Source organism: Bos grunniens, chromosome 3 (assembly GCF_055505025.1).
Source record: "Bos grunniens cultivar Pamir isolate PY7600 chromosome 3, Bosgru_T2T1.0, whole genome shotgun sequence".
Lineage (NCBI taxonomy): Eukaryota > Metazoa > Chordata > Mammalia > Artiodactyla > Bovidae > Bos > Bos grunniens.
Window position 1 is genome coordinate 67152428 of NC_141167.1, and position 18633 is coordinate 67171060.

The window sequence follows — 18633 nt, forward strand, 5'->3', positions numbered from 1 at the left end:
CAAGAGTCTTCTCCAACACCACAGTTCAAAAGCATCAATTCTTCAGCCCTCAGCTTTCTTCACAGTCCAACTCTTGGATCCTTACATGACCACTGGAAAAACCATAGCCTTGACTAAACAGACCTTTGTTGGCAAAGTAATGTCTCTGTTCTTCAGTATGCTATCTAGGTTGGTCATAAGTTTTCTTCCAAGGAGTAAGTGTCTTTTAATTTCAAGGCTGCAGTCACCATCTGTAGTGATTTTGTAGCCCAAAAAGATAAAGTCTGACATTGTTTCCACTGTTTTCCCATCAATTTCCCATGAAGTGATGGGACCAGATGCCATGATCTTCGTTTTCTGAATGTTGAGCTTTAAGCCAACTTTCCCACTCTCCTCTTTCTTAAGAGGCTTTTTGGTCCTCTTCACTTTCTGCCATAAGGGTGGTGTCATCTGCATATCTGAGGTTATTGATATTTCTCCTTGCAACCTTGATTCTCAGCTTGTGCTTCTTCCAGCCCAGCATTTCTCATGATGTACTCTGCATGTAAGTTAAATAAACAGGGTGACAATACACAGCCTTGATGTACTCCTTTTCCTATTTGGAACCAGTCTGTTGTTCCATGTCCAGTTCTAACTGTTGCTTGCTGACCTGCATACAGGTTTCTCAAGAGGCAGGTCAGGGGTCTGGTAAGCCCATCTCTTTCAGAATTTCCCACAGTTTATTGTGATCCACACAGTCAAAGGCTTTGGCATAGTCAATAAAGCAGAAATAGATGTTTTTCTGGAACTCTCTTCCTTTTTCCATGATCCAGTGGATGTTGGCAATTTGATCTCTGGTCCCTCTGCCTTTTCTAAAACCAGCTTGAACATCTGGAAGTGCACTGTTCATGTATTGCTGAAGCCTGGCTTGGAGAATTTTGAGCATTACTTTACTAGTGTGTGAGATGAGTGCAATTGTGCAGTATTTTGAGCATTATTTGGCATTGCTTTTCTTTGGGATTGGAATGAAAACTGACCTTTTCCAGTCCTGTGGCCACTGCTGAGTTTTCCAAATATGCTGGCATATTGACTGCAACACTTTCACAGCATCATCTTCCAGGATTTGAAATAGCTCAACTGGAATTCCATCACCTCCACTAGCTTTGTTTCTAGTGATGCTTTCTAAGGCCCACTTGACTTCACATTCCAGGATGTTTGGCTTTAGGTGAGTGAACACACCATCATGATTATCTGGGTCATGAAGCTCTTTTTTGTACAGTTCTTCTGTGTATTCTTGCCACCTCTTCTTAATATTGCTGCTTCTGTTTGGTCCATTCTATTTCTGTCCTTTATCGAGCCCATCTTTGCATGAAATGTTCCCTTGGTATCTCTAATTTTCTTGAAGAGATCTCTAGCCTTTCCCATTCTGTTGTTTTTGTCTATTTCTTTGCACTGATCACTAAGGAAGGCTTTCTTATTTCTCCTTGCTATTCTTTGGAACTCTGCATTCAGATGCTTTAGCTTTCCTTTTTTCCTTTGCTTTTCACTTCTCTTCTTTTCACAGTTTTTTGTAAGGCCTCCCCAGACAGCCATTTTGCTTTTTTGCATTTTTTTTTTCCCATGGGGATGGTCCTGATCCCTGTCTTCTGTACAATGTCATGAACCTCTGTCCATTGTTCATCAGGCACTCTGTCTATCAGATCTAGTCCCTTAAATCTATTTCTCACTTCCACTGTATAATCATAAGGAATTTGATTTAGGTCATGCCTGAATGGTCTAGTGGTTTTTCCTACTTTCTTCAATTTAAGTCTGAATTTGGCAATAAGGTGTTCATGATCTGAGCCACAGTCAGCTCCCGGTCTTGTTTTCCTGACTGTATAGAGTTTCTCCACCTTTGGCTGCAAAGAATATAATCAATCTGATTTCAGTGTTGACCATCTGGTGATGTCCATGTGTAGAGTCTTCTCTTGTGTTGTTGGAAGAGAGTGTTTGCTATGACCAGTGCGTTCTCTTGGCAAAACTCTATTAGCCTTTGCCCTGCTTCATTCCGTATTCCAAGGCCAGATTTACCTTTTACCCCAGGTATTTCTTGACTTCCTACTTTTACATTCCAGTTGCCTATAATGAAAAGGACATCTTTTTGGGGTGTTAGTTCTAAAAGGTCTTGGAGGTCTTCATAGAACTGTTCAACTTCAGCTTCTTTAGTGTTACTGGTTGGGACATATACTTGGATTACTGTCATATTGAATGGTTTGCCTTCGAAATGAACAGAGATCATTCTGTTGTTTTTGAGATTGCATCCAAGTACTGCATTTCGGACTCTTTTGGTGACCATGATGGCTACTCCATTTCTTCTAAGGGATTCCTGCCCACAGTAGTAGATATAATTGTCATCGGAGTTAAATTCACCCATTCCAGTCCGTTTTAGTTCGCCGATTCCTAGAATATTGACCTTCACTCTTGCCTTCTATTTGACCACTTCCAATTTGCCTTGATTCATGGACCTGACATTCCAGGTTCCTATGCAATATTGCTCTTTACAGCATCAGACCTTGCTTCTATCACCAGTCACATCCACAACTAGGTATTGTTTTTGCTTTGGCTCCCTCCCTTCATTCTTTCTGGAGTTATTTCTCCACTTATCTCCAGTAGCTTATTGGGCACCTACTGATCTAGGGAGATCCTCTTTCGGTATCCTATCATCTTGCCTTTTCATACTGTTCATAGGGTTCTCAAAGCAAGAATACTGAAGTGGTTTGCCATTCCCTTCTCCAGTGGACCACATTCTGTCAGACCTCTCCACCATGACCCCCCATCTTGGATGGCCCCATATGGCATGGCTTAGTTTCACTGAGTTAGACTAGGCTGTGGTCCATGTGATTGGACTGACTACTTTCTGTGTATATGGTTTCAGTGTGTCTGCCCTCTGATGCCCTCTTGCAACACCTATCATCTTACTTGGGTTTCTCTTACCTTGGACATGGGGTATCTGTTCACGGCTGCTCCAGCAAAGCACAGCTGCTGCTCCTTACCTTGGACGAGGGGTATGTCCTCACGGCCACCCTCCTGACCTTGGACTTGGAGTAGCTCCTCTTGGCCATCCTGCGACCACGCAGCCACCACTCCTTGGAAGTAGGGTTGCTCTTCTCAGCCACCACCCCTGACCTCGGGCATGGGGAGCTTCTCTCGGCCACCTCCCCTGACCTTGGGCTAGGGGTAGCTCCTCTTGGCCATGCTTCTGCACGGTCCTTCTCAAAGCAAAAAGCACCATGTTCAGATGAGTTCAATGGTGGATTCTACCCAACATTTAAAGAAGAAATCATGTGAATTTTACATGATCACCTTTAGAAAATAGAAGCAGAGAAATATTACTGGCTCATTCTGTCAGATCAACATTACGTTAACACCAAAGCTATGCAAAGGCATTACAAGAAAATCACACAAACATTTCTCAGGAATAAAGATGCCAAAACTCTCAACAAAATATTAGCAAATTGAATACAGTAATGTCTACAAAGAATAATACATATAATACAACAAGTGGGATTTGTACGTGAAATATAAGGCATTATGTACAAAACAACAGAGGAAAAGTTAAAAAGAATATTGAGATCATGGTAAAGAAAAAAATTTAAAAATCACATTGTATGTGATGTACATGATAATACTATTGGGTTATTATCATTATTTCTAACATAGTGTGTATCTCCAGAAATCTACCTAGAAGAATCAATTGACACTAACATGGATGGAAATGGCTCACATTATGAGACTATAGTTTCCCACGTGGAAGGGAGACAACTCTCATTTCTAGATTCCAGTGGGGAGGCATATGATTTATTTTCTGCCAAGCAGGTACACTTCTGTGAGATTGAGATGAAGACATGAAGTGAAGTGAAGTCACTCAGTCGTACCCAACTCTTTGTCACCCCATGGACTGTAGACTTCCAGGCTCCTCCATCTATAGGATTTTCCAGGCAAGAATACTGGAGTGAGTTGCCCTATCCTGGATCCCATGGACTATACATTCCATGGAATTCTCCAGGCCATAATACTGGAGTGGGTAGATATTCCCTTCTCCAAGGGACCTTCCCAACCTAGGGATTGAACCCAGGTGTCCTGCATTGCAGGCGAATTCTTTACCAGCTGAGCCACTAGGGAAGCCCAAGATGGAGACATAGCAACCCTCAATGCAACTTTTCATGGGGGGTTTATTTACTTCAGATGTAAAGGTGGAAGCATCCAATACTTAGAGCTGACATTGGTAGAGCATCTGACTTGTGATCTGGAGATCACTGTACCAGGTGGTAATGGATGTGCTGTTTTCTCTGGTAATGGATGAGATGCCTTCCCATGTGGTTGATATTATTCTTGGTGAAAGATCAGTAGAGTTTGACTCCCTTACCATCTTGGAGAATCTGTCTGCTACCTACCAGGCTTAAAAGTCATTTTCCGATCGCTTCTTGGCCTTTTGGCTAAGATCAAGTGTAGTATCTGTTCTTATCAGTTTAATATCTGATACGTCCTCTATCCGAGGACAAAAAAATAAAATAAAATAAAATAAAAGTCATTTTCCTTTTAAGTTACTGAGAAGATACTGTTTTTTGCAGTGAGAACCTTAAGTGATACATGTCCTAAGACAATTGTGGTAGGTTAATAAAGTTATGACCAACCTAGATAGCATATTCAAAAACAGAGACATTACTTTGCCAACAAAGGTCCGTCTAGTCAAGGCTATGGTTTTTCCTGTGGTCATGTATGGATGTGAGAGTTGGACTGTGAAGGAGGCTGAGCACCAAAGAATTGATGCTTTTGAACTGTGGTGTTGGAGAAGACTCTTGAGAGTCCCTTGGACTGCAAGGAGATCCAACCAGTCCATTCTAAAGGAGATCAGTCCTGGGTGTTCTTTGGAAGGAATGATGCTAAAGCTGAAACTCCAGTACTTTGGCCACCTCATGTGCAGAATTGACTCATTGGAAAAGACTCTGATGCTGGGAGGGATTGGAGGCAGGAGGAGAAGAGGATGACAGAGGATGAGATGGCTGGATGGCATCACTGACTCGATGGACGTGAGTCTGAGTGAACTCCGGGAGTTGGTGATGGACAGGGAGGCCTGACGTGCTGTGGTTCATGGGGTCACAAAGAGTCGGACATGACTGAGCGATTGAACTGAACTGAACTGAATATTTTTTGTATTAATGAATTATTTTTATTTTTATTGTTTTTTGTCCTTCCATACTAGCTAGATATTTGCCTTGAGTGGCTCCCAGGCTGTGATGTCATAGCAAACAGGAAGAAAGAAAAATGAAGTTAGGTAAGGTTTTGAAGAATTATAGTTATGATTCTCAGAGGAATAGAAAGGAATTTTGAGCTAAATTTTCCTTTTTGTGATTGTAGAAGTTATTCTTGGAACTGTGGGTGAGGGGAACTAAGAAAAGAAGAGTAAAATAGAGAGACATTGTGTGGCCTAGAAATGGGGCACTAATTATCTAGAGGGATTCTCTAGACAAAGAAGGTTGAACATCCACTCATATATCCATTTCACACAGGTGCAAGTACTGCCCCTACCAGTGTTCAGGAATCCCATCAGTGACCACGGCAATGCAGCCTCCACCCAATGGAGAATTAAACACTGTCTGCACCCTGAAGTTAAATGTTCCAGGTCTCCCTTATTGGAAGCCGCCATGTGACCTAGAGACCACTTGGCAGGAGTGATGCTTAACTGTGCTTCGTGACTTTGTACACTCCTGTCAGACTTTTCCTGTGTATACAACACTCCAACTCCATCCCAGTACCAAAGTAAATCCTTGAGTAAGACCTTGGAGCTGAGACTATCTAGAGGGGTGGTTTATGTGTGGGGAAACAGTCTACACTGAATAGAACACCTCTGATATCCCCAAATTCGATGTAAGTGTATCCCAATTACACAATTAAAATTCTCTCTAGAATCACTATGCATGATTTCAAACATAGGTTCTACTGAGGTATCATATTAGTCATTTATACTATATTTAATCATGAATTGAATTCTTCTGTAGGTTAAACACTGCCTTCACATTTTATTTCATCTTTGCAAACTTTAAGTCTCAATGAAAATGCATCTTATGACTTCAACATTAGTGGCAATTGTTTGACATCTTGAAGTTGCTCATTTAACTTGTTCTTAGCAGATAGAAGCTGGTTAGGAAATTATGGTCCTTAGGTTTTTAGAGAATATTACATGATGGTGATTCTTCCTGTTTCTTCCGGAGGGCTACAATCTCTTCCTGAAGTTTCATGCTTTCCTTTTGGAATCCCTCACGGAGAAGTCGTCCCTGTTCCTAAAAGGGAAAGTGGAGACTGAATACAACTTAAAACACTTCCCACATTTGCTAAATATATCTATATTAATCCCTCATGGGTTGTGAAACTTCTTTTTGAAATCTCTTCTTCCTTTAATTTTCATTATATCCCTCTTTCTTGAGTCTACTATCAAAATTTTTCTGGGATTTATTTAGCTTCAGAAATATTCTTCTCTTGTGGTTTCTAAAATATTAGTGACCCCTAGAATTAATTTTTTACCTCCTTTAACCTGAAACAACAGTCTTTAAAGAAAAACTGTCCTGTTCTATCTCAGCTCTATATCACACGAACTCCCAAATGTATATCTAAGAAGGCAAGGAAGATGAAGAGACAATATAGGAAGTTTACTACAAAATTCAGAATCACAGGAGGTGTTTGATCAGGGAATTTAGTACAAATCTCCAAATTTTTGTAGCAGAGATAACAGAAATAAGTTCAGGAGGTAAAGCCTACACTGGTCCATGCTCTATTACAGGGTAGACATCCCGACTCAGCATAGAGTTGGAGAACAGCCCAGAGATCAGGAAGAAACTAGTAGCCTGGGTATGTGGTTCATGGTACGATATGGAATCTCCTGGTGGCTCAGATGGTAGAGAATCTGCCTGAAATGCAGGAGACCTGGGTTGGGAAGATCCCCTGGAGAAGGAAATGGCAACCCACTCCAGTATTCTTGTCTGGAAAATCCCATGGACAGAGGAGTCTGGTAGGCTAGAGTCCATGGGGTCCAAAAGGGGTCGGGCACCACTTAGCAACTAAACAACAAGATAGACTTCAATAACCAGAGATGGTTAGGGGTAGAAGCAGTAAGGAAATGAAGTGTCTACTAGTGCTTGGGCTAGAACAGTCCTTAAACTGATATAATGCTCTAACTTCTAAGAGCTTTTGATTCAGCACAGTGGAAGATAGAATGGAGATGCTACAATTGAATACCTCAAGTTTAAGGGCTAGCACCCTCTCTTGGTCTGCTATTAACTGGGCCCTCTCCTTTTCCATCTTCTTAGTCAGTTGCTTCAAACGTTCCTGATAACTCGCTTCTTTGGCTCGCATCATCTGTTCATTCTTCTTTTGCATTTCCTCTAACATTTTCTTTGCAGCTTCTGCAGCTTCAGACTTTATACGTTTCACTTAAGAAGAAAAATAAGCAGAGAAATATGAGAATCTTAATTTATTTTTATAGCTTTATTTCTGCTTTCACCCTTTTTACTTGTTTGCTTATCTCATGAAGAAAGCCTCTTGTGTTCATTTTTGCACTGAACAATCAGAATCTGACTGCCAATGCAGGAGATGTGAGTTTGATCCCTTGGTGGAGATCCCCTGGAGGAGGGCATGGCAACCCACTCCAGTGTTCTTGCCTGGAGAATCGCATGGGCAGAGGAGCCTGGCAGGCTACAGTCCACGGGGTTGCAAGAGAGTTGGACACAAATTACAACTAAACAACAAGAATAAATTAGAAGACAGATGAACATAAATATTGGTTAAGTAAATAATCCTTTAAAAATATGAAATATACTTGCTATTTTTTGCACTATAGTAATATTTCAGGTGGATGAATGTGGCTAACACTAACATTTCTGGGGCTTTCTAACTATCTACAGTGTTTTCACAGAGAAGGCAATGGCACCCCACTCCAGTCCTCTTGCCTAGAAAACCCCACGGAAGGAGGAGCCTGGTAGGCTGCAGTCCATGGGGTCGAGAAGAGTCGGACACTGAGAGACTTCACTTTCACTTTTCACTTTCTTGCATTGGAGAAGGAAATGGCAACCCACTCCAGTGTTCTTGCCTGGAGAATCCCAGGGACAGGAGAGCCTAGTGGGCTGCCGTCTGTGGGGTCACACAGAGTCGAACATGACTGAAGCAACTTAGCAGCAGCAGAGTGTTTTCAGCTGTTCTCACCTTCAATCTCTCTTTCCTTTTCTGTCAGCAAATGATCAGTCTGTAGAAGTGCATCAGCCACACCGTCTTTGGAATCCAAATATTTGCTCAGTGTCTCTCCTGTCTATTGATGCAGACCAAGTTAGAATTAGGAAATAGAGACTATGGGTTAAAGGAAAACCTAGCAGTACATGTTTCAATTCAATTTCATTTTACCCATTTTAGAATTTATTAATGAATACTATATCAAACTGGCTTAAAACCCAACTCTAGATCCATCCTCAAATTTGCTTCATTCTCAGTCACCCCAATGTTAGAAATGTAATCAGTAAAGCTAATCTTCTAATTGTATGAATTACAAACCTTATGGCTGTTCTTTACATCAGCTAATGGTATTTGCTTTGGATTCAAAATAAAACCAGCAAGAGCCCGTCGGTTGCAACCTATTTCTCCCAAACACACCGGTCCAGGATAGTATCTCTTCTTGCCTGGACCATGGTATTAGCATCATAATTGGTCTCCCTACTTCCTTCTACTCTTGCTCCCCTACAGTCTGATTTCCTGAAAGCAGCTGGCATCATATCACTTTAAGAAAGATTACTTCACTTTGATGCACCAAATCCTCTGCTGATTTTCTAGCTCTTTTCAAGTAAAACTGAAACTGCTCTCGGGGCCCTCCAGGATACTACCTAGTTAGCCTCTGGCTTTGAGCATCTCTCTGACCTCACCTCCTGCCACCTCTTTCTTTGCTCATTGCCCTCTTGCCACATTTGTTGAACATAAACCAATTCATCCTTCTGGGATTTTCTGTTGTTTGAAATTATCTTCTTCTAGATGCTCGCTTAGCTTACTTCCTGACTTCATTGAAGACTGTTGAAACAGCATCTCACCAGAGAGGCCCTCTCTAAAATCCTACATATAAAATAGGACCATGTTCCCTTCCTCTCCTAGGCCTGTACCCTGCTTTATTTTTCTTCAGGGCAATTTTTAGCTCTGCGATAGCAGCTTCTAGAGTCACCCTAATATTTTTCCCCCTTTGTTCTCAGTAATAGAACCTATTTTTTTTTCCAATCAGGGCACATCATAGGCCATGATAAAACACTGCATTTTTTTAGTCAACCTCCCTGGTAGCTGGAGGTGGCCATATGATTAAAATTTGGCTAATACCACTTATGCAATGGTGTTATATTGGGCTTTTTGCAGTAAAAAAGCCTTAAAGAGAGTTGATCCAGAGACTTTTTACTCTTCTATTTTCCCCCTTTCTTCCTATCTGTAATATGGAAGGAATGGGTGAAACTCCAACAGCCATCTTACACCATGAATTGACCTTGAAGATGGAGGCTGGGTGCTAAGGTGCTGGAGCAGAACAGGAAGGAGTCTGGGAACAGCATGATTGTGGAATTGTCATAGAAGCCTGGACCCCTCTGCCTTACTTCTTGTATATAAGAGAGAAAGAAACTTTTGTGTTCTTAAGACACTCTTTTTTTTTTTTTTTTTTTAATAATATGTGCCCAAACCTAATTCTAACTGATATAACCTGAGTATACTGGCACAGAAGCATACTTATGAGCCAAGAGTTTCCTATTAGTGTTTCCATTTTATCTGTACCACTTATTACCTGTACATCTTAGGTGAGTTATTTTACTTACTTCAGTTTTCTTATTTATAAAATGAGGACATTGGTATCATGTACTTCATAGTGCTCTTGTGAGGACTGAATGAGCTAAGCCCATTTGTTTCCTAACACAAAATAAGGTCTATATGTGAACTGTTATTATTATTAGATTTGCTGTAAGGTATACTTTGTTGATTGCTGATGAATACTTTGAAAGAACTTGTTGTTTTTAAACTGTACTAATCTCAGTTATCGGAGAAGGCAATGGCACCCCACTCCAGTACTCTTGCCTGGAAAATCCCATGGACAGAGGAGCCTGGTAGGCTGCAGTCCATGGGGTCTCAAAGAGTCAGACACAACTGAGAGATTTCACTTTCACTTTTCGCTTTCATGCACTGGAGAAGGAAATAGCAACCCACTCCAGTGCTCTTGCCTGGAGAATCCCAGGGACGGGGGAGCCTGGTGGGTTGCTGTCTATGGGGTCACACAGAGTCGGACACGACTGAAGCAACTTAGCAGCAGCAGCAGCAATCCCAGTTATATACATATTGTTAGGCCTAAGTAGAGAATTGTTAGATGATAGAATGACTAAATTATTGAATAAATTCTGCAAGAGTTTTTGAGGGCTCCCATCTGTGCCTCCAAGAAGCACTACCATGGAATGAACCTGCTCTTCACTTCATGGTAGTCTGTCCTACTGAATAAACCAGTGAATAGTCAATGAAAGCCACAGGCACCATTTACCCATTGCATTTTTGTTGTTCCCACTGTAGTTTGAAAGAGTCACTTCAGCGAGGCCCCAGAAAAGGTGATCAGTTTGTACTTTACCTGTACCCCCTTTCTGGGGACCTGGTGGTACTTATTCTTCAGCTCATTCATCTTCTTAATAAATAAATAATAACCTCCTGGTTTAGAAAATTTTCCCTGCTTCACATCTTCATATAGAGGATGAAAAATGTCCTGAATTAAAGCCATGCAGTAATCTGAGGATGCTTTCATGTTTTGTTTACAAAAGTCATCTAGTTTTGCTTCTAACTTGTCCTGTGAGGTGAAAAATAGCACAAATGGCACCGTAAGCAATGATGAGAATGTGAACCAATGTGGATTACTGGGAAATGCTTCTCCTGCAGAGAATGTGGCACATAAATATAACACAGCCCTCACCATGTTGGGAGATTCTAGACAACTCTTCAATAGAATGCTGGTTTAAAAAATGCATCTACTTCTCCTTGTGTTTATCTGAAGCTTTTTTTGCTATGGTTTTTTAGCTTCAGAGAATGATTCTCAAAGCATAAACACTGCTCATTTGAGACTTCTCTTTTTCAGTTCCTAATAGTTTACCACACAATTGTCCAGTATGATAGGCCTGCAGGAGGTTCTGGGTCTGCCAATTTGTGACTTAGTGACACTCAACCTTTATGAAATGAGATTTATTTGTTGGTAAAACACAGGAAATTGTATCTATCTCATAGATTCCCTGTCAGGATTATATGCAGTGGTATAAATTGTTAAGCCCAGTGACTTCTCTGTAAGTGCTCAAAAGGGTCAATGATTAGTGGTATATTCTTTAAAATAATAGTACTTTTGCATATTTTCTCAATAAAAGGCTAATGAAGGTAATGGAGATTGTACTGCAGTTAATGTCTGTATGGAGAAAGCCTACAGAACAGCATTTTTACCTACATTCAATTATAGAAGAGAATTTGCATGTTTCTTTGGTCTAGAAAGATATCCATAGCCTGCAGACCTTCACTATTTAGTTTCATCAGAACCCTTGAAAGCAGGAAGGTATGATTTATAAAATTCTGCCCTACAAGTCAGGGAAGGAATTGTCATCTGTCAAATGATAGTTTGTCATACAACAATCCTTCCTTAATTTGGAAGAACTCAGACTTGAGTCCTCAAATAGAATGCTAATGATTAATTTCTCTTTCTTGTCTTTCTGAATATTTATTGTTGCTTTACATTAAACACAAAAAGTGTTTAGGGTTTTCACAAAGAAGCAAATCCTCCTATGTTATTAGCAGGGAATATGAAAGCACTGTGTCTTTGACTAACTCTAAATTAAAAAATAAGTTAAAATAATCTTACATAAATACAGCGTTACAGTTTACTTGTTTGATTAAAATATGACATCTATAGGGTAGAGATTAATAGATGAGGATATTTTTAATAACCATAGTTGGTTGTGGTACCATAGTCTCCAGGACTAAGGCTAAGAATAGTCTGTTCTTTTAGTAAAGAGTGCAAATGAGTACATATAACTGAGGGCTGCTATCCTTGGGTCTGGGAGGACTATTTATAGCAAGAAAGGCTTATTCACATTGTTGTATGGAAGAAACCAATGCAATATTGTAAAGCAATTATCTTCCAATTAAAAACAAAAAAGAGAAAGGCCCAGATTTTTCTTCCTCTCATTAACCAGAATAGCAAACATACCTCTAATTTTTTCTGAAACACTTGGTCCACATCCTTGAAAGAGTTCTTCATGAAGACTTCAATGGCCTCTTTCTCAGTGGCCCTGTGCAGGTCCAGCAGTTCCTGGAGGGTTTCCGTGGGCAACTTCAGCTTCTGGCCCATCTGCTGGTCATAGTGGGCAATGGCCTTTTGCACTGCAGCCAAGTTCTCAATCTCGGCCAAGGCCAGGACTGCACTCTCCATGCAGGGCAGATCCCCACTGCTGATGGAATTGACATAGGTCAGCACCAGGCTCTCTAGACCTATGAAAGGGAATTTAAAAAACAGTGACTAAGAGTTGGTGAGACAGAGGAATAAGCTGTGTTAGTTTAGTCCTGAGCATGCAAATTTAATCATTCTGAGTCAACTGATAGTGCACTTTTTATGCTTTTCCAGTGTTACAAACAGTAGTTTTAAGAATTTTTAAGAAGAATTGTGATGAGATATTTTGTTACCCTCTAGGTTCAGAATAGTTTAAAGCTTCCCTTTCCTCCTTCTTCCTTCACCTAAATGGAAGCTATTGGAATGAATGGGTTAGAGTAAGGATATTTTGCAGACAAAATGGTAAGTCTTAATATTTTCTTAGCCTTCCTGAATCTCCCTTCTTTTTTTAATGAATTCCTCTTCCTTTCTCAATTCTAAGTAATATAAAGGTCAAGGAGACATTTTAATGTACAATAAGCACATGTGTGTGTAAATGTAAGTGTACATGTGATGCATCTCACTAGTTCTGGGTCTGGCCTAAATAAGAGAGTCTTCCTAGATATTCTTTCATCAGAGCTCCATGCAGTGTGATCAATTCATCCAAGTTTGCCAGGGAATTCTGGTTTTAACACTGAAAGTCTTACATACCAGGAAATCACAGCCTTGGGAAACTGGAGTGATTTGTGGCCCTACAACTATTAGTTCTTGACTACAATAAGCTATCACCTCATACTGGTCAGAATGCCATTGTTCAAAGGTCTACAAATAGCAAATGCCAGAGAGGGTGTGAAGAAAAGCGGACCCTCATACACTGTTGGTGGGAATGTAAATTGATGCAGTCACTATGGAGAACATTATGGAGGTTCCCTAAAAAATGAAAAATAGAGTCCTCTTATGACCCTGAAACCCTAATCTTGGGCATATATACAGAGAAAACTATTATATGAAAAGATGTGTGCACACCAATGTTAATAGCAGCACTATTTATAGTAGTCAGAACATGCATGCATGCTCAGTCACTTTAGTCATGTCTGACTCTGCGACCCTATGGATTGTAACCCACAAGACCCCTCTGTCCATGGGATTCTCCAGACATGAATACTGGTGTGGGTTGCTGTACCCTCCTCCAGGGGAATCTTCCCGACCCAGGGATCAAACCTAGGTCTCCCGCATTGCAGGTGGATTCTTTACCACTGAGCCACCAGGGAAGCCCCAGTCAGGACATAGAAGCAACCAAATGTCCATCAACAATGAATGGATAAAAAAAAAAAAAAAAACAATGAATGGATAAAGAAGATATGGTACATATATATAATGGAATATTACCCAGCCATAAAAATGAAATAATGTGCTTTGCAGCAATATAAATGGGCCTAGAGATTATCACACTAAATGAAATAATCAAACAGTGAAAGACAGATATCATATGATATCACTTATATGCATGTGTGCTAAGTCACTTCAGTCATGTCTGACTTTTTGTGACCCTATGGACTGGACCCTGCCAGAGTCCTCTGTCCATGGGATTCTCTAGGCAAGAATACTGGTGTGGGTTGCCATTTCCTCCACCAGGGGATCTTCCCAACCCAAGTGGTTGAACTCAAGTCTCTTATTGTCACCTGCATTGGCAGGAAGGAAAATCAATACTAAATAATCCAGATCTAAACAACTTCATCCATTCTGGGAAACTATTCCACATATTTCTTTTAGTAAATAACATTTGTTCAAGTAATTGCTTAAGTTCAGAATCCTGGAGTTAAGCTTAACACTGCCATATCATTACTTCCACACACCCACATGCCTTCCATCATCAAAACTTATGGATTTGATATTCAAAATACGTGAGGATTCTGTTAATTTTGACAATCTCTATTGCCACTATTTAAGCCTACATAGTCACCATTTATTATAAAATACTGCAAGTACCATTCATCTTCTTGTTGCTTCATGTACATCCCTCTAGCACGTTATCTATAAAACATTCTGAAGGACTGTATGAAACATAAATTACATATCTTTACCTCTTTGCCTGTCATTCCTCAAGATCTTTTCACTGGGCTCAGACTTTAACCTCCTTGAAGTCACGCGCCGGTCCTTTCAGGTATGGTTCCCTGTACTTATCAGTGTTTAATCATTAGGGTTACATAAATTGTTTAAGTACCTTTTGTTCCCATCAGGTTGGAATGAGGATTATGCCCAGTGGTTGGTACATGGCAAGCACTTCTAATCAGAGTGCCTAATCACACATTTTTGCATTGATTAACAAGAGAATTGTGTTAAGGTGAGAAGCAAAGCCTCACATACATGGAATGTATAGGCCTTTTCCTAACTTTGTCAATAATACACCTCTCCTGGAAGGAATTTCATAAAAATGGAGTTGAGAAGTTGGTGGAAAACATTACTACACCAGAGTTAGATTCTACTTCTTTTTCTTTATTCATCTGACTCATGTGAATATTAGATAATACCAGAAATAGTTTTAGTTCATATGTAAAATTCACAATGTGACCCTTGCAGTGTGTTTTCCTTGGCATCATTAGACTCTGTATTTGTCAGAAGTAATCCTCATGCCTCCCAATTCTGTTGTCTATAATGGGCAGTAGGAAAGTCTAGGTAACTAAAGAGATTAAGAGGGACTCACGAGGCCCATTGACTATGATACCGCCTGAGAGAGTCTTGGCCTTGGAATGGCTGAGGATGTAGAAGCAGAAGTCTGCAACTTGTTCTCTGAATTCAGGGTTCAAATCTTCCTCTTGTAGCTGCTCCAGGTGGATGAGGTACTTCCTAGGAGCAGGCCGATCAAAGATGAAGCACTTTTTCTCTGGGAAGAACTTTCGGATACATAACCGAGGTTCATTAAAGTTTTTAGTTTTTTTATCATTTCCTAGAGGAAAGAAAATCAGAGGTTTTACAAATTCAGGCTACTTCAAATATATACCCTTCAACTTTGTAATTTGCACAAATCTTATATAAAGAGGTAAAAATGAACTAATCATGGATCAGACCCAATAATTAAAGGGGTAGAGAAATGAAATTTCTTTCCTTCTCCAAGAAGGAAGTAACTTAAAATTAGATTGCACTGATTTATCTAAGAAACATTTCATTTCCTCTAATAGAACAGCCAGGATAACAAAGTTATAAAATTATAATTTTCAGCATCTGCATTTTGAAATGGTCATTCTGATACTGTTTTCTCTTTTTTTGTTTGCCAACCATGAGTCCCAGTAACCTTGTTTTAGCTTCAGTGAATTCTCCAGGTACTCATCAGTAGTGATGGATTGTCCATCTGCTTCCAGCCCCAGGGAGAAATCTCTCAGAGTCCACACAAAGTCTGGAAAAAAACTCACAAAGTTGGCTGAGTCTTGGACCTCATGTTTATCAGGCGAGGATTTTGCCCTGATTCGATGTGTCAGCTCTGTCACATAGCTGGGATGCTAACATAGGAAAACTTCAGAAAAGGAGTAGCACCTTTTATGCTATACTGTTCCCCAAAGCTTATCTAAAATAATTTTTGTTAATTAGCTCATTCATTCATTCCACAAACATTTATTGAGCAATTACTATAAACCAGGAATTGTCCTAGGGATAAACAACATTACGATGAGTGAGAAAATGCTACCATCTACATTCTAGTGAGGGCTTCCCTGGTGGCTCAGAAGGTAAAGAATCTGCCTGCATTGCAGGAGACCCAGGTACAATTCCCGGGTTAGGAAGATTCCCTGGAGAATGGAATGGCAACCCACTCCAGTATTCTTGCCTGGAGAATTCCATGGCCAGAGGAGCCTGGCTGGCTATAGTCTATGGGGTCGTAAAGAGTCGGACATGACTGAGTGACTAACACACACACACGCGCACACACACACACACACACACACACACACACACACACATTCTGGTGAGGGGGACAGATGATAAACAAGTAAACAAATATGTAATAAACCTGAGATATTGATAATAGTTGCCTTGAAGAAAAATGAACCTCAGCTAAACTTTAGAGAATAACTATGTGTATCTGTGCATGGTGCTGGTTTATGCGGTGGTTCAGGTAAATTCATTCTGAGGTGATCATTGTGCAGAAATCTAAATGAACTGAGAGAGGCTGCCATGTACTAATCCACTGGAGAAAGCTTCCTGGCAGAGGAAATAGCTCCTGCAAAACCTCAGAGGGGAGACCATTGAGTGTGTCTAACAATACAGCAGGGAGGCCAGCGTGGCTAGGGCAGAAGTCCTGGAATAGCTAAGGTCCAGACTATGTAGGCACTGTAGGCCATAGAAAGTGTTTGAATTTTAATCTAAATTTAGTGAGAAGCCAAAGAGAAGCTTTAAATTGAGAGGGGAATATGACCTGATGTTTGTTTTTAAAACAAAACTGGCAGGTGCTGTACCTATGAGAGGCAAGAGAGAAGAGAAAGAGAAGCTTAGGCAGTTAAGAAGATAACCCAGAGGCGAGAAGATGGAAGCTTAAACTGAAATTACCATTGAAGGAGTGGTGGGCATTAGCCAGCCTTGGCAAATACCTATGACAGGGGAGCTGACCAGACTGCGAGCAATAGTTTGTAAGGAATTGTCTAGGATGAATACTAAGCTTTTGATCCAAAAATCTCTATGAGTGCTATGGAAATTTACTGTGATGTTGAAGGAGTGCTTTTGGTCAAAAATTTAAGACTTTTCCAGAGATAATTCCACACATGTATGGACACCTTATCTTTGACAAAGAAAGCAAAAATATACAATGGAGAAAAGATAGTCTCTTTAAGTGCTGGGAAAACTGCTCAACCACACGTAAAAGAATGAAACTAGAACACTTTCTAACACCATACACAAAAATAAACTTGAAATGGATTAAAGATCTCAACATAAGACCAGAAACTATAAAACTCTATAGAGGAAACTATAAACTATAAACTCTTAGAGGAAAACATAGGAAGAACACTTGATGACATAAATCACAGCAAGATCCTCTATGACCCACCTCCCAGAGTAATGGAAATAAAACCAAAAATAAACAAATGGGACTTATTTAAACTTAAAAGCTTTTGCACAACGAAGGAGACTATAAGCAAGGTGAAAAGACAGCCTTCAGGATGGGAGAAAATAATAGCAAATGAAACAACTGACAAAGATTTAATCTCCAAAATATTCAAGAAGCTCATGAAGCTCAATACTGAAAAAGCAAACAATCCAATCAAAAAGTAGGCAAAAGAATTAAACAGAGATTTCTCCAAAGAAGACATATAGATGATTAAAAAACACATGAAAATTCCATATATATGCGTTAGTATACTGTATTTATGTTTTTCCTTCTGGCTTACTTCACTCTGTATAATAGGCTCCAGTTTCATCCACCTCATTAGAACTGATTCAAATGTATTCTTTTTAATGGCTGAGTAATACTCCATTGTGTATATGTACCATAGCTTTCTTATCCATTCATCTGCTGATGGACATCTAGGTTGCTTCCATGTCCTGGCTATTATAAACAGTGCTGCGATGAACATTGGGGTACACGTGTCTCTTTCCCTTCTGGTTTCCTCAGTGTGTATGCCCAGCAGTGGGATTGCTGGATCATAAGGCAGTTCTATTTCCAGTTTTTTAAGGAATCTCCACACTGTTCTCCATAGTGGCTGTACTAGTTTGCATTCCCACCAACAGTGTAAGAGGGTTCCCTTTTCTCCACACCCTCTCCAGCATTTATTATTTGTAGACTTTTGGATCGCAGCCATTCTGACTGGGGGCTAGTGCACTGGGACGACCCAGAGGGATGGTATGGGGAGGGAGGAGGGAGGAGGGTTCAGGATGGGGAACACATGTATACCTGTGGCGGATTCATTTTGATATTTGGCAAAACTAATACAATTATGTAAAGTTTAAAAATAAAATAAAAATTAAAAAAAAAAACACATGAAAAGGTGCTCAACATCACTCATTATTATACAAATGCAAATCAAAACCACAATGAGGTATCATCTCATGCCAGTCAGAATGGCCATCATCAAAATGTCCACAAACAATAAATGCTAGAGAGGGTGTGTAGAAAAGGGAACTCTTTTACACTGTTGGTGGGAATGCAAACTGGTACAGCCACTATGGGGAACAGTGTTGAGTTTCCTTAAAAAACTGGGAATAGAAGTGCCATACAACCCAGCGATATTACTGCTGGGCATACACCCAAAAAAAACCCAAAT

The 18633-nt window shown here is 40.2% G+C and overlaps 1 protein-coding gene and 1 pseudogene across 2 annotated transcripts in view; one reads left to right on the forward strand and one right to left on the reverse strand.

Annotated features, from left to right (window-relative positions):
* The first annotated feature begins 4413 nt into the window (after positions 1-4413).
* Positions 4414-4578, forward strand: LOC147375764 (U2 spliceosomal RNA; annotated as a pseudogene).
* Positions 4579-5993: 1415 nt separating this feature from the next.
* The window catches only part of LOC147375765 (guanylate-binding protein 2-like), a 29730-nt gene continuing 17090 nt past the window's right edge, over positions 5994-18633 (reverse strand). Inside the window, exons 5-12 of one of the 2 annotated variants that reach the window (XR_015160419.1) lie at positions 15678-15874; positions 15090-15332; positions 14470-14564; positions 12227-12507; positions 10616-10828; positions 8194-8296; positions 7231-7424; positions 5994-6278 (exon numbers count right to left, since the gene is read on the reverse strand). Coding sequence is in view for 1 of the 2 variants with exons in the window: in XM_086391018.1 (XP_086247144.1) it covers positions 6165-6278; positions 7231-7424; positions 8194-8296; positions 10616-10828; positions 12227-12507; positions 15090-15332; positions 15678-15874 (1345 nt within the window). In the remaining variant the exon portion in view is untranslated. The remainder of the gene's footprint in view (positions 6279-7230; positions 7425-8193; positions 8297-10615; positions 10829-12226; positions 12508-14469; positions 14565-15089; positions 15333-15677; positions 15875-18633) is intronic. The other variant, XM_086391018.1, reaches the window with a different exon arrangement.